The 15,323-nt window shown below is 36.7% G+C and overlaps 1 protein-coding gene across 13 annotated transcripts in view; it reads right to left on the bottom strand.

Annotated features, from left to right (window-relative positions):
- SLC35A5 (solute carrier family 35 member A5) overlaps positions 1–15,323 on the bottom strand; it is a 58,130-nt gene that overhangs the window by 33,760 nt on the left and 9,047 nt on the right. For 10 of the 13 annotated variants that reach the window (XM_037835394.1, XM_037835407.1, XM_037835402.1 and 7 more), the window contains exons 1-4: positions 12,478–12,647; positions 8,219–8,317; positions 6,619–6,752; positions 2,709–2,776 (exon numbers count right to left, since the gene is read on the bottom strand). In XM_037835394.1, the coding sequence (XP_037691322.1) occupies positions 2,709–2,776; positions 6,619–6,752; positions 8,219–8,317; positions 12,478–12,607 (431 nt within the window). In that variant the 5' untranslated portion in view covers positions 12,608–12,647. Of the gene's footprint in view, positions 1–2,708; positions 2,777–6,618; positions 6,753–7,555; positions 8,119–8,218; positions 8,318–12,477; positions 12,648–15,323 lie in introns of those variants that run through there. The other 3 variants (XM_037835453.1, XM_037835445.1, XM_037835462.1) reach the window with 2 other exon arrangements.

The following is a 15,323-nucleotide window of genomic DNA, read 5'->3' as shown; positions in this document are numbered from 1 at the left end:
ATTCAGTGCAATCCCAATCAGAATTCCAACAACCTTCTTTGCAGAATGGAAAAGCCAATCATCCAATTTATATGGAAGGGTAAAGGGCCCTGAACAGCGACACCCATCTTGGAAAGAGAATGAAGTTGGAGGACTCACATTTCTGATCTTAAAACTTATTACAAAGTCACAGTAATTAAAAAAGCATGGTACTGGCAAAGGACAGATATATAAACCAGGGGAATCAAATTTAGAGCTAAGAAATCAACCCTCACTTTTATGGCCAACTGGTTTTTGACAAGAGGGCAAAGACCACTCAATTGGAGAAGAACAGTATCTTCAACAAATGGTGCTGGGAAAACTGAATCTCCATTTGCAAGGGAGAAAAAAAAAAGAAGGACCCCTACTTCATACCTTATACAAAAATATAACTCAAAATGGATCAAAGATCTAAATATAAGAGCCAGAATTATCAAACTCCTAGAAGATAATACAGGGAAGCATCTTCAGCACCTTGTGTTAGGCAATGGTTTCTTAGATTTTACACCCAAAGCACAAGCAATGAAAGAAAAAAATTGATAAATGGGACCTCATCAAAATTTAAAACATTTGTGCTTCAAAAGTACTTTATCATGAAAGTAAAATGACAATTTACACAATAGGAGAAAATATTTGGAAACAACATATCCAATAAAGGTTTAATATCCAGAATATATAAGGAAATCCTTCAACTTAACAACGAAGACACACAACCCAATTAAAAAATGGGCAAGAGACTTGAATAGATGTATCTCCAAAGAACATATACAAATGGCCAGAAAGTACATGAAAAGATGCTCAACATCATTAGCCATCAGTGAAATGCAAAAATACGAATCAAAACGACAATGTGGTATCATTTCACACCCAATAGAATGGCTAATAGTAAAAAAGCAAACAAACAAACCAAAAAAAAAAAAAAAAAAAAAAAAAAAAAACAGAAAATAACACTTGCTGGAAAGGATATGGAGAAATGGAAACACTCATTCATTGCTGGTAGACATGTAAAATGGTACAGCCACTGTGGAAAATAGTTTGGAGGTTCCTCAGAAAGCTAAGTATAGTACTACCATATGACCCAGCAATCCTACTACTAGGTACATACCCAAAAGAATTGAAATCAGGGACTAAAACAGATATTTGTTCACTGATTTTTCTAGGAGCATCATTATTCACAACTGCCAAACGATGGATGCAACTGTAGTGTTCATAAACCAATGAATGGATAAATAACTTGTGATATATACAATGGAATATTATTCAGCCATCAATAGCAATGAAGTTCTGACACACGCATTAACATGGATGAACCTTGAAAACATCATGTTGAGTGAAATAAGCCAGACACAAAAGGACAAATATTGTATTAGAATAAGCAAAGTCATAGGGTCAATCTAGAATATAGGTTACCAGGGGATAGGGGATAGGGAATGGGAAGTTAAGGCTTAAAATGTACATGGTTCCTCTTTGGAATGATGAAAACATTTTGGTAATGGATCATGGTGATGTTAACACAACATTGTGAACATAATTAATAGCACTGAAATATATATCAGAATGTGATTAAAAAAGGAAATGTTAGATTGTATATATATATATACATGGTAACAGAATAAAAATTAAAAAAAAAATCCATGGAACTACACTATGCAAAGAGTGAACCCTAAGTTAAAGCATGGACTATAGTTAATAGTTAATAGTACAATCATTAAAATGTGCTATCATCAATTGTAACAAATATTCCACACTAATGCAAGGTGTTAATATTAGGGTAGTAAATGGGAATCCTATGCTTTATTTAAGCATGATTGTTCTGTAAACCACCAATTTCTTTAATAAAGAAAAGAAAAGAGCAACTGATTAATTCATGTACTGGATGTATCATGGATTCAACAAATACTTACTGAGTGCCTGTCTGCCAAGCTATTCATCCATTAATTATGGCAGAATACTCTATCACATAGCATAGTGAGAAACAAGAAATTAAAAAGAAAAAGCAAATATAAAATTAAACAACCACAACAAATATGACAAGAAGGTTATTTTATTTTTTATTATCATTGTCATCATCTTCTGGAATTAAGTACCCAGGGCTTGTATCACCTTCCCATCTTAAGACATTCTGGTCTTTGCTTGTAGCAGAGCCTATTTACTTTAAAGTATTTGCATTATTCAATTATCCTCAGAAAGACTGTGTTAACATTTTTAAAATTTAAAAACCTCTTTCTTACTCTATAACCTAACTCAGTGCTTAAATCATGTACTCATATCAAGCCGTTTAATAAAGAATTTGCCACTCTTTATCATCTCCAAACTCTGGATTAATAAATATATTAACAGTCTTAGGAACCTCTTGGTTTCCATTTAGTGCACAGAGATTCTATAAAAAAACGCAGCTTATGAATTCTGTTGAAAACCCAGAACTAAAAGCTAAAATATCACTTATAACTCAGTCAATTTTCTTTTATTGAGACATTCAAGACATTTCATACATCTTATCACAGAGGATTTAGTCAAGCTAGCACTGGAGCAGCTTTCCAGATAGTTAAACAACTTGTTCAATACACAACGCCTATTACAAATAAAAGCCCAGCCTTCAGACTCTAAGGGTTCAGTGATCTGTGCATATCATCTGAAACAAGGCTGTGTCATTTTAAAGTATAATATATGCTTTCACAGAAGTTACTTACTTCAGCACTATCCTGAATAGAAGAGCTGTTGTTATAATGCTAAAATTTGAGAAGATAACAGCCATGGCCTAGAAAGAAAGAGAAGATAGAGTTACAATCCAAAGTACTGATCTCATGAAAACTCCCAGCTTGGTGGTTTACCTAACAAAAAAGCTTTTTGGCCAAAAACCAGAGGGGTTATTAGGGCAGCTATTTCACTAGAGGATTAAATTCCATTTTTATGGCTTGTTAAATTTATTCAGATACAATCAAACTATTACACAGGCTTTTAAAATATGTGTTTAAATTCAGCAAATGCCTGTGTAAATAATCTGTATGTGTAGATCTGGAGTTATTCATAAATTCTTAATGCTTGGCTTTGGAAATAACAGTTATCATGTTTATGAAGCACACTTTTTCAAGCTCTTGAAGTGTTTTGTAGACTTTAATAGAGTTTCTATTCTTGAAGTGCTTTGTAGACTTTAATAGTGTTTCTATGGGTGGATAGAGGGCTGTTACTGTTAGGTCCACTTAAATGGTAAGAACATTGAGACAGGTTTTTAAGCATCTTTACTCTTCTAGGAACTGAACCAATTTTCTTAGTTGAACTGAATTCAATTCATATTTGAAAGTCCCTTGGATCTATTAGAGTAGTTCTAAAAACTTAGAAATGTGTTAGATTTTATAAAGGTTTGTTTTGTGAATTCAGTCATATTTTGCCAGGAGAGCACTGATCTGAACAGAAAGTATAAAATCTCATCATTGGTCCCCTTAACTGGATCTCACAATATTAGTCATTTTTTTAAATTCAAGTCTTACTGGCCTCTCGGCATTTGCTTTACTTGATAGGGTTCTTTCAGGTTATGAAAAATACCAATCTCTAATTCGTCAGATCTACAGCTTGCAGGCGTACACTTTCTCTAACTAACCAGCTGATGGCATCCGTGAGTCACCTATTCCCCTCAAGTCAGTTCTCTCCAACTTTGCCTTTGTGGTGTGTGGGAATCTGATTCTTGTGGGGTTCAACTGGTGCACTAAGTTTGGGTGTGTTGTTGGTGCTGTCTGCCCTGAATGTGGGGTGTGTGTCTGGGTGGTTAGGGAGGCAGGACAGCTTTAATAATCAAACCTCCCAGGTGTTCCCAGAGATTTAAGGCTGTTGCAAGAGTCTAAGCCTTCATTTCAGTCTTTCCACAGACTGTCTCTGCCGCTGACTCACAAGTCCTTGGTATTGGCGTAGGGTTCCTGGGATTTCTGAGTAGGTCCCCCTTCTCAGCTGTGCTCTTCCAGGACCTCTGCTGAGGGAAGGTAGTGCCACGTCACAAGAGCGCGCTGGCCCTCCAGGGAAGCCCTGGGCCGCTGGGCCGTGCAGGGGCGTTCCCAGCCTGATGTAAAGATGGTTGAATAGGGCATGTTAATTCTCCCCTTTTCGCACAGCTCCGCCTTCCCAGCTCCGGGACAATTAGCTGTGGGTGCACTAAAGGCCACCGTCCACGGCTGATGTTGTGGCGTGTGCGCGGTGCTGCAGGAAGTACTCCCCATCACACTGGGTTTCTTGGCGCGGCTCTGGGCTGTGGGTCCAGCCCCGGGCAGGAGTGCCCCAGCCCGCCGGGATGATGGCTGCAAGGGGTGTGGTTTCTTTCTCCTTTTGGCTCCCCTCTGCCTCCCTGGCCCTGAGACAATCAGCAGCAGGTGTGGGAAGGGCTATCCTCCAGGCCAGACACCAAGGCATTGGTACAGCCTGCTCCTGCTGTGTTTCACCGTGCAGTTCTCCCCATTGTATCCGCAGCCACTGCCAGGATTTTTTTTTTTTTTTTTTAAAAGAACTAGTCTGTCTCCAAATGCCAAGCCATGGTTTCCCCACACCACAGCACAGCTGCCGGACTTTAAGCCGGCTCATTCACTCGTTTCAGAATGCATGCTCCCGGTTTTACCAAATGCACGATCCCTGTGGATTTAGTAGACCTTGTCAGGCTGGTGCATTGCTTGAACTGGTGTTCTGGGTCACTTTCTGGTTTTTATCTAGTATTTTTCATGGAGGTGTTTTTTGCCCTGTCTCACCTAGCCGCCATCTTAGGTTCCTCTCCAATTCAAGTCCTACTGACTCCATTTACCCTGCTTTCCTCCTTGCTATCATTTTAAGTTGATCAACCCCCAAAGAATATCAGCAGTCTTATATAACCACTAACAACAAAAAACATGGCAAATATGCAGAATTCAAGATGAGTAAAAGTCTAACAATAACTCTAAGAATATAACATTGTTGTTTTTCTAATGAATCTTTTTACGGGAATCAACATTTTAAGGCTTTCTCAGCGTACTTCTCTATAGAATCCAGTTAGGAGTAAGAGGAGACGAAAGTAAAAGTGGTTGGTAAGAGTGAAGAAGTAGTGGCCTTGGTCAATCACAACAATGGCAGTGCAAATGCACATAACCAAGCAGACGGCTGCCCTGATGAGTTCTAAAAACTCTTCCATGCAACAGCAAATTATAAACAAAACATGAGTGTTCTTTGCCCCAAACCTTCTATGCATTTCTATTTAGTTCCTTCTAACTAGACTCAGGCATTGCAATACACAGGGTATGTCATGTGCTTTTTTGGTAATGTCTGTATTTGTATGCAATCAGGAAGGAAGAGCAAAGCAATAAGCTGGAAGAACAAGGAAGTTGCAACCTTTCTTTGTTACCAGAGCCCAGAAAGGTCTGTTTTCAGAATTAATCTGTTAGATACAAATAAATTACAATAAATTTACATTTATTGAGTGTGAATAATTATATTGTTGCATATAGGGATTCTCAGATCTGAAAAACAAAGTAGAAACGAGTTTAGGAGAGGGCACATTCCAGATGAACTGAGCATTCACTAACAAGATGGATCACAGAGCTGAAAGGAACTTCAAGTGGTTAACTGGCCCAGGTCCCTGCTTTTGAGCAGATATCATATCATTATTTTATTTTATACTTGGGGCAACTGAAACTTAGGGCAGTTGGGACTTGCTTAGCTACACAGCTTCTAACTTGTGGGAAACTGCCAAACTCTTCTCTTCTACTATAGTGTTTTTTCCTACCACATCACATTATTGAGATCTCCTTTTTGTACTATTCTATAACTGAGTTGTCTATATTTAAGAAGCTTCACATAGAGGACTGATACCAATAAAAACCTACTTACAATCAAAACACCTGTTTTATTTTTTAAAGAAATTGAAAACATTTTGGCAACAAAGGCAATAGAAAGCTTCATTTTATAAAATATTAGGGGGAAATACACCTATGACTCAGACTCAGTAATAAGTAAAGGCAGAAGGCCAAGCTTTAGCTTTGATTACAATCGCTCTCCAAATTGATATAAAGGATGTTGAGAGAGATAAGTATTTCTAGCATTTATCAGTTCCAGACAGCATTTATCATGGGCAGGATATAATCCTTAACTTCAAAGAACTTGGTTAAATGGCAAGATTAAAAGAAAAAAAGAAAGAAAACTCTATTAATTGAACAATTGAAGAATGCATACAAACTACATTAAAATGTGTTTAAGAGAAGTACACTGAGTGCACAGTTTTCTGAGTTAATCATGGAAGTCTGTTTGAAGGTCCTGGGTATTAAGTTCATATTACAGGTTGGTGGCCAAAGGGTACCTCAGGAAATGGGCAGACTGATTAAGGTTATGCAAAGATGGATGGCTATGTATTCCTTGAGTCAATGGAGCAACTCCCTAGAACAGTCCACACAGTTTACTATGGTAATCTTTAACAGTGAGAGAATCTGGAAGCAGATCAGTAATTCAGTATTCAGATTATTTAGGGAAAACCTCAGGAAGGCAAGTGAGGGCAACAATAAACTAACAATGCCAAGAAAATGATGAAAAAGATTAATTCTGAGATTCATTTCTCTGTGTTATTTCAATGCTATTTTCTTTGTTGTATTTACTTACAGGCTGAAGATAGGATAGGACATAGAAGACAATCAAGTTGTCCAGGAAATAAAGAAAGGCAGGAATGGACCACTTCATGAAATTAGAAAATTCCTTCCAGGAAGCACATTTCAAATTTTTACTTTGATGATCTTCTACAAAAAGAAATAAAGCAAAATAAAATGATTTTGATGAGAATGCCCAGGTTTTTAGAGAATGTAAATTTTACTTCGTGTTATAATTTCTTAAATGGGGCTTTATGAACTTGCTTCCATAAGTGAATATTATTAACCTTAAGAAATCAAAGACAATATGGTAGTTTATAACTCTCTTTCTTCACCCCATTTCACCTCACTGACAGTCAGCAACTCACTTAGTAATACTGATATTCCCAATTTCTGTTAACTTGAGATAGAAGTAACACTTAAGGTAACTCAGAATACACATATGCTTTCTCTTACTACTCTGAGAAGATACAGTCAAGAGGGAGATCAACAAGTAGAATAGGTAGGAAAAAATACCAAGCTACTATGCTGGCATAACCCCCCCCCCTCCCCAGGGTATCACGAAAGGGAGATACTAAGTAAAAATTAACTTTAATATTAGTATGAGTTACTGAACCCTCTCTAGAATTCCAAAAATTTAGTAAGGTGCTATAACAGACAGAATATAAAATGAAATGATAGAAAGTAAAGCAGGTTAAGTCCTATAACTATGCATGAATTTCATAGTATAAAGAAATATATTCCACTAACTAGAAACTTTACACAGATTCAAATCCTTGAATATGAAAAGACATACTCCTGACAATAGTCCCTTATGCTCTAAATTCTATGTTTACCTCCTGTGGAAAGGCAGATCAAAAAGCCAGGGTGCTAAGGCTCACTAATCAGGGAACTAAGGGGAAGGGGAATTAATACATATAAAGAGCCTATATATTCCACATAAGATTACATACCTTATGAATATTATCTACTCATTTGAGGAAGGGATTAGTATCCCTATTTGATTGTTTAGGAAACTGAAGCTCAGAGAAGTTAAATAATCTGCCCCAGAACATAGACTCTGATTCATGTGCACTATGTTGCCTTCCTTGTAGGGCATGGAAACTGATTTGCAGTTTGCAACATATCAAGTCATACGGAAGTGATTTAGAAAATCCTAAATTTGAATAAAAGACTTGTTCTCATCACAGGAACAAGTCACAAGATAGAGTAATGGGCACGGCACCAGGAATCCAAGTCAGAGTCCTGGCTCTGCCCCTTCTTGTATAGCACTGCATAACACTTTCCCTTTGAGCCTGTTTCTCCACCTGTAAAAATGAGCAATCATATTTATTTCATAAGTACTGTCACATTTGGCTAGACAATAAATGCTAAAAAAAGTCTGTAAATGACATATTGCTCTGCAAATATTAAATTACTTAAATTACTAAAAATGCTTGTTATTATTAATAATATATTATAAATAATAATTTCCTGTTTACATCTTAGCTCCCTCATATATACAATGAGCTAAACTAAATGATGTAAAATGTTCCTCTGAGTTCTAACATTTTTTTACATTTTGTCTTTTTACAAACATACTTTTTACAAGTAAATAGTACCATTTTGAGACTTACGTTTCTTTATAACCCAGAATGACACAAGCACACAGAAAATGAGCTTCACCAGTTCTGAACACACATTCACAGTAGTTGGAAGATAATCATATTTGTTCTCTGAAATGTAACAGAATATATTTTTAAGTATAAATTTTATACTATACAATGTTTATATATAGTTAATAAACTATAATTTTTTTAAACTTAAAAGTTGGGTTTTAATACTGGTTATATTAAAATTCATCCAGTTGGCTTTGTCTTTTTGGATTCTTGAATTGATTTCCCTAATGCTATCCTTACCCTATCCAGCTTTTATTATCCTTGAACTTGATAAACAAACCTCTTATGTTTTCATCCAAACATGTCCAGAAGGCTAAAGCCAAGGGCACAGAAAGCTCTGTGGCACAAAATTAGAGATCGCCTTTTAAATTGACCATAAACTGACCATAAATCAACACTCTTTGAGTCTGACTCATCAAACAGCTATGAATTTACCCACTGTGGTGGTGTGAAGCTGTATCCCCAGAAAAACATGTTCTTAAATCTAAGCCATTCCTCTGGGTGTGAACCCATTTTAAGTAGGATCTTTTGATGAGGTGACTTCAGTTAAGGTGTGGCCCACCTCAATCAGGATGGGTCTTAATCCTATTACTAGAGTCCTTTATAAACAGAGTGAAATTCAGACAGAGAAAGAGAAAGTCACAGGAAGCAAAAAGCTGAAACGGAACCCAGGAGAAAAGGCAGAGACCAGGAGATGTGCTTTGCCATGTGGCAGAGGAATCAGCGGTCGCTGGCAATTGGTCCTTGGGAAGAAAGCATGGCCTTGGTGATGCTCTGATTAGGACACTTTCCTGGCCTCAAAACAGTAAGCTAATAAATTCCCATTGTTGAAGCCAACCCATTTCATGGTATTTACCGGAGCAGCCTAGGAAACGAAAACAACCACTGAATTATAATCCAGTTTTCAGATCCTTTTGGGTGACTTGTTTGCCTTGCTAAAAATCAATGTACACTTCATCTATGATACTCCCTTAACTCAGAGTTTTTCAATCTGTTTCATACTATGGCACACAAAGAACATGTTAATGTTTGTTTGGCATTCTGGGATAAATGGTCCATGGAAGTAAAAGTAGGAAGCTACCTGAGCGAAGAGGCAACTGGCCCAAGGACCTGGCTACCCCTAAGATGGAGAGGAAATACTTTGACAAATTCAAACCCATTCACAAGTTTAGAAGCTATGTTGCAAATTCCAAGTCAATTTTATTAGGAAATGAGGTTTCTTCAGCACACCTTGGTTTTAGCAGTTACCTCTTTCTTTTCTAAATGCTTAAACAGTAATTTGCCAAAGACAAACACAAACTTTATCAGGCACTATTTTCAATAATTCATTTTCTCCCCCTTCGTCATCACATTAAAAGTCAAAACTGGCAAAGTATAGAAGAAAAAAACCAACTTGATATTCTCTCTACTCAGAACACCCTTTCTTCCTCATTTCTGTGGTTTCCTCTGACCTTCTGAAGCTAAATAGAATCAATTCTTATTCATTACTGTTATATTAGTACTCATCACACTGTATTGGAGTTACTTTTCATGTGTCTGCCTTACCCCTAGAATGTAAGCTACTAATGTGAGAGGGACTATGTTAGTTACCTTAATATCCCTGGCACTTTAACAGTCTCACAATTAATAGGCACTTAATAAACGTTCACCTGAATTTAAATATTTTATTGAGTTTAAATATCTGCCTGTTAAATTTTCTCCATCATTCAAAGCCTGTTTAAAATGTTTCCTATTTCCTTGAGTTCAAAGTTAGACTTAAATCACATTGTTATTCTATAATACTTGGCATTGATTTCCCTCATGATACACACAGAAATGACCACTCACATGCGCATAGTAGGAGGCTCTGTATTACAACATTCAAACCCTTGCCACTGCTCCTTTACTCTTTCTTGTTTGTTACCAGTTCTTTCTCGTATACCTCTCAGTGGCTAATTCCAATAGGTGTGTTACATCATGCATGAACTCCCTCCCTCACTGCTGCTCACATTCTCATAACTTATCTATATCACATCCATTCTTACTGGTTTCCCTTCAGTCTCAGAGAAAAAGGATATGGCCTAACTACTGAAGGATAAGTCCTTCATCCACTCTGCCATTTAAAACCCTCCCTCCTCCTCTGGGACTTTTCTCTAATAAGTATCTCCTTTATCTTTCTCTCTATTAAATGGCTTCCACCCCCAGGCCTATCAACATGCTCCTAACTCTGCGATCAAAAGACATATATATATATATATAAGATCTTGATCCCTTCCTAAAACAGCAGTCAACATTAATCATCTCCACTTTATCTACTTTTCGTTCAGTTTTGTCGTCTAGCAATCTGGTTTCTTATCCCATCACTGCGCTCAAATTACCTACTCATGGAGATTACCAAACATCTTCTAAGTACCTATTACAAAGGACATGTTTTAATCCTTATCTTATATCTTGATGTTGTAGTTGTCTCTCTCAGCCTTCAAATTCTTTGCTTCTTTTTTACAAGTCTATGTGTGTTTAGTTCTCTCCTCTCAAATGAATTCTGCTTAACGTTGGCATTCCTTAGATTTCTGTCCTTGGTTCTTATTTTCTTACATGTTTCCTCTGCATAAGCATCCACTCCTAGGGTTTTATCTATCACCTTAATGTTAATGATCCCAAATCTATACTCTGAAACATTTAACTTGCTGTCCACTAGACATATCCATCTAAATAACTATTCCCTATTCATTCACTTAATTGTTATTTCCTTCACATGCATGATATGCCAGACACTGCAGGATTTTACAGAGAACAAGGAAATAGCTCCTGGCCTCCAAGAAGGTGTACAGCTGGAACTGTAATCTCTCTGAACTCTGCCCTATACTTGCTCTTCCTAGGATATTCCCTATCTCAGCTGACAGAATGCTCAATTCACTCAGCACTCAAACCAGAAACCTTTGAGCTATCCAATATTTCATCTCTTTTAGCCTCACATGCAATACATTCTTCACAACCCGTTTTTTCTGTATTACGAATATTCCATCCTTCATCCAGCAACCACAGCAGTCTTTCTTATATTACTCATCTGTTCATAATTCTTTAAGTATTCTTTGTCACCCAGAATCTAGGGCCTAGAGGATAGTCTGAGCTCCTTAGCATGGCATATGAAGTCTTTAACCACCTGATCATTACTTCCCTTAGCCAAGTACTCCTTCTCCCTTTCCCCAAGAACTTAAAATTTTTGCTCAGAAATTCTGAACTACATGTTCTCACAACACATCCTATTTTTTAATGCTTCTGATCCTTTTTACAAGCTGTTGCCTTTATTTTGAAGACCTCTGCCCCCTTTTATTCTTGTGAATCAACTGTCACCTCACAGGGAAGTGTTCTCTGAGCCCTTTGCACGCTACATCATCCTCTTCCAGAATGTATCATTTATGTTTCCAGACTATTTCTATATCTGCTGCATATTTCTATTATTGCATTTATTATATTGTTTTCATAATGTATTTACATGTATGTCTCTCTAATAAACTGTGAGTTGTTGAAGGAAAGGTCCATATCGTATGCACCTTGAACCTACTACTAATACTTAGAACAGTGCCTGGCAGATAAATGTTAACTGAAATGGAGACTTAAGTATACATCTGACTCCCCAGGCAGACTGTAAAGGGTCATGATGTCATGATTTTATATGTTCTCAATACCTAGTGAAAAATATTCAATACAGTTTTGTGGGAATAAACTAATTTGCTTAAATATAAATTCTTACATTTTAAAAAATAAACAGAGTATTTCCTGAGCACGCATTTATCAAAGCTGACAATCTATATAATCTATAATGTCCCAGTGATACAGTGAATAAAGATACAGTGAATTTGTACCTAACAAATGTCAAGTGTCCAAACAAGTATATCCTGCCTATTTCAAATTAAGCTGTAATTATACATAATTGCTACAGGCTGAGAAACACCTGCTTACTGAAGCAATATTCAGATGCAATGATTTGATCTGGACCAAAGGGCTATGATTCTGTACTTGACTTACCCAAATTTTACCCCAGCATCAAAAACTTTGTTAAGGAACGAAAGGCTTTAAAGAATCTTATTTATAAATGCCTCATCACTCACATAAAGTAAGGTCTTGATAGGGTATTATTATCCTCATTTTACAGAAAAGGAAATCAAAGAGAGACAACACTTGAGTAGTTGGAATTGCTCCATACATTTTCATACACATTCCAAGTCTCAACTTACCTGCATTGGCTGAATATTTCACCAGTAGAATGCGACTTGAGCTTAAAGTAATGAATATGGCCCCTAGCAGTAACATATACATTGTTAACAGGGAGCAAAACATAGGATGACCTGAGCACTTTCTTTCCATTCTGCTGGTGTTTAATTGCCTTAAAGAGAAATACACAGTCATGAGCAAATACTCAAAAATAAATAAAACATATATATAAAACAAGTAAGGATTTTAGGGAAACCCTGTTGATAGACCTGAAGATTAAGAGTAATGCAAATGCCATTAATTTGTGAACAACAGAAAAGGATGTTTAGATGTCTGGCTACAACTATATCAGAACCAAAAAAATTGAGAAGCACAGTAGGAGCTATGGGGACAGGAGATGAAAAAGAGGTAAACATCAGAAAGGAGGAAGGAGTCCTAGAGACAGAAAAGGCAGAGCAATATTAGATTGTTGACAAAATAGTTGAGTGAGCAACTGACCCTGTAGGAGTCAGAAAAGAAAAAGAAGGCAAACGGACCTACATTCTGAAGAAAGGCATCACTTGGATACACAAAGGATACACCATACACAGTAAATTCTCTAGAACAGTGGCTGTCAGCTGGGGAAGATTTTGCTCTCCTTGCCCAAGAACATTTGACAATGTCTGGAGACACCCCTCCCCACTTTGTTTCCATTAGAGAAGTTGTAGTTTTATAGAAAAATCATGCAGAAAATACAGAGTTCCCACATACGTCCCCTCACACATGCAGTTCTCCTGATTATTTCCTATTATTAACACTTCACATTAAGTGGTACCATTGCTACAACTGATAAAGCAATATTATTATAATTATACTATTACATATAGTCCATAATTTACATTAGGGTTCACTATTTGTGTTGTACAGTACTATGTTGTTGGGTTTTTAAAAATTTTTTATTCTAATATCACACAAACAACCTAAAATTTCCCCTTTTAACCACATATAAATGTATAATTCAGTGGTGGTAATTACATTCAAAATGTGGTGCTGTAATCACCACCATCCATCATACCAAAACTTTTCGATCACTCCAAACAGAAACTCTCTACCAATTAAGCATTAATTTCCCATTCCCTATCCTTACCCCCCTACCCAGGCCCCTGATAAATTGTATTCTAGTTTCTGACTTTATGAATTTGCTTATTCTAATTGTTTCATATTAGTGAGTTCAGTCATTATTTGTCTTTTTGTGTCTACCCTATTTCACTCAACCTGATATCTTGAAGGTTCATTCATGTTGTCTCATGTATCAAAACTTCATTCTATTTTACAGCTGAATAATATTTCATTGAATGTACATTCCACACTTTGTTTATCCATTCATCTATTGATGGACATTTGGGTTGCTTCCATTTTTTGGAAATTGTGAATAATGACACTATCAACATCAGCACACAAGTGTCTATTTGGGTCCTGACTGCTTTCAATTCTTTTGGGTATATACCTAGAAGTGGGATTGGCAGGTCATATGGCAACTCTATCTGTAACTTTCTGAAGAACCACCAAACTGTTTTCCACAGTGGCTGTACCATTTTACATTCCCACCAACAATGAATGAGTGTTCCTACTTCTCCAAATTGTCTCTAACACTTGTAATTTTCCGTTTTTGGAATAGTACCCATTCAGGTGGGTGTGAAATGGTATCTCATTGTGGTTTCATTTGCATTTCCCTAATGACTAATGATGTTGAGTATCTTTCCATGTGTGCTGAACATCTGGCCATTTGTAAATGTTCTTTGGAGAAATGTCTATTCAAGGCATTTGCACATCTTTTAATTGTCTTTTTTTGTTGTTGAGTTGAAGGATTTCTTTATGTATCTGGATAGTAAACCCTTACTGGGTATGTGGTTTCCAAATATTTTCTCCCATTGGCATTTTACTTCCAAAACCTTTGAGGTACAAAAGCTTTTAATGTTGACAAGGCCCCATTTATCTATTGTTTTCATTGTTGCTTGTGATTTGGGGGTAAAGTCTAAGAAACCATCGCCTAACTCAAGGTCCTGAAGATCCATTCCTAGTTTTTCTTCTAGGAATTCTATGGTTTTGGTTCTTTTATATAGTCTTTGAATCATTTTGAGTTAGTTTTTGTATGTATTACAAAGTAGGGAGTCCACATTTATTCTTTTCCATGTCAATATCCAGTTTTCCCAGCACCATTTGTTGAAGAAACTATACTTTCCCAATTGAGTGGACTTGGCACCCTTGTAAAAAAAACACCTGGCTATAGATGTGAGGGTTTATTTTTGAACTCTTACTTCTATTCCATTGTTCCATATGTCTGTCCTTGTGCATGTACTATACCGTGTTGATTACTGTAGCACTGTAATAATTTTTTTATTAATTTTATTTTGAAATAAACTCAAACTTACAGGAACAGTTGCAAAAACAATACAAACCCCATACACAGAACTCCAGCATACCCCGACACCACTCCTGTTGATACCCTGATCCACCAACTTTAACATCCTGTCACACTGTTTCTTTCTCTCCCTCCCTCCCTCCCTCCCTATCATCCATCATCTATTGCTCTGTCTTCTGAACATATGAGAGCAGGCTGCACACATCCTTGAACAAACAATATAATTCACATATACATTTCCAATGAACAAGAACATTCTTTTATGCAATCCCATTAAGTGCAGCTAAGAAGTTCAAGAAATTCAACATTAATACAAAGCTTACATTCTATATTTCCTTTTTTTCCTTTCTTATGTCCCAACTGTGTCCCTTTGAGCCTCCTCTCCTCCATCTTCAGATCCCATCCAGGATCATCCTTGGCATTTAATTGTCATTATCTATTTAGACTGTCTTTTTTTTTTTTTTTCCT

The sequence above is a fragment of the Choloepus didactylus genome, chromosome 1 (assembly GCF_015220235.1).
Source record: "Choloepus didactylus isolate mChoDid1 chromosome 1, mChoDid1.pri, whole genome shotgun sequence".
NCBI lineage: Eukaryota > Metazoa > Chordata > Mammalia > Pilosa > Megalonychidae > Choloepus > Choloepus didactylus.
The sequence above is the reverse complement of the archived record's forward strand: the minus strand, read 5'-3'. Positions and strand labels throughout refer to the sequence as shown.